Source organism: Helobdella robusta (genome assembly GCF_000326865.2).
Source record: "Helobdella robusta unplaced genomic scaffold HELROscaffold_51, whole genome shotgun sequence".
Taxonomy (NCBI): Eukaryota; Metazoa; Annelida; class Clitellata; order Rhynchobdellida; family Glossiphoniidae; genus Helobdella; species Helobdella robusta.
Window position 1 is genome coordinate 602,619 of NW_008705261.1, and position 973 is coordinate 603,591.

At 35.7% G+C, this 973-nt stretch overlaps 1 protein-coding gene across 1 annotated transcript in view; it reads right to left on the reverse strand.

Moving 5' to 3' along the window:
- Nucleotides 1-194: 194 nt before the first annotated feature.
- Nucleotides 195-973, reverse strand: part of HELRODRAFT_86346 (hypothetical protein) — a gene marked incomplete at both ends in the record, with an annotated part of 13,443 nt that continues 12,664 nt past the window's right edge. Inside the window, one exon of the mRNA XM_009027792.1 lies at nt 195-404. Coding sequence (XP_009026040.1) covers nt 195-404 — 210 coding nt within the window. The remainder of the gene's footprint in view (nt 405-973) is intronic.

A 973-nucleotide genomic window follows, 5' to 3' on the forward strand; every position in this document is an offset into this window, starting at 1 on the left:
TGTCTGTCTGTCTGTCTGTCTATCTGTCTGTCTGTCTGTCAGTCTGCCTGCTTGCCTGCCTGCCTACCTATCTATCTATTTGTTCGTATATTTATTTATTTACGTATTATTTGTTTGTTTATTCGTTTAACTTTCTTAAAACTCATGTACTCGCCACGAACAAACCCTTCCATCATTTAAATTTCAGCGAAAGGTTATAATACTTGCGCCTCATTAATCTTAAAAATGAACATAAAAAACGCAAAAACCACTCCAACACCCACCTTCTGTTTGCAGTCCCGGTGGGACTTGTAGAGGAACTCGAGAGAGGCAACCACCAGGGACAGCCCCAGCCCACCGATCAGGATGTAGAAGATCCCCGCCACGTTACTCAACGACAGTGAACTTTGCGTGGAGCCACTTTGCTGGTTTTGAAGTTGATTGAATTTTTGTTTTAATTTTTCGTTAAAAATTGATCCGCGTGTGGTATTGTTTGAGAAATTGTTGTTTTGATTTGTTAAATTGTTGTTTTGAGTTGAAAAATATTTCGTTCATCCGTGTCGGTTCTTATTCCAAGATTGGAAATAAATTTTTAGTTGGCTATAATGTTGCTGCTGATGAGATAGCTAAAGCGTTAGTTATATTAAACTAGACAAAAATATTTAAGTTGAAATGATGATGATGAGGACTATCTGACTTTAAACAGTGCGGTGAACAACGGCCCAGATAACATAATACAGTGCTGGGAATAAAGTTAAGACATTTCCATTGTTCCGTTCGACTCAAGTTTTGCCAAAATTATGGAGAAATGTGGGATTCCTTAACTTTTATTCAACGGTTTAAATGTTAAAAATACAAGGAAACTGTTATACGACACACCTCGAACATATTTGACATCTTAATATTTAGTTAAGTTATACATATAAGTAAACCATAAATTTAATGTAAGTTAATAGACAGCAGAATTTAAAAAAGTTAATATAAATTAGCCTGG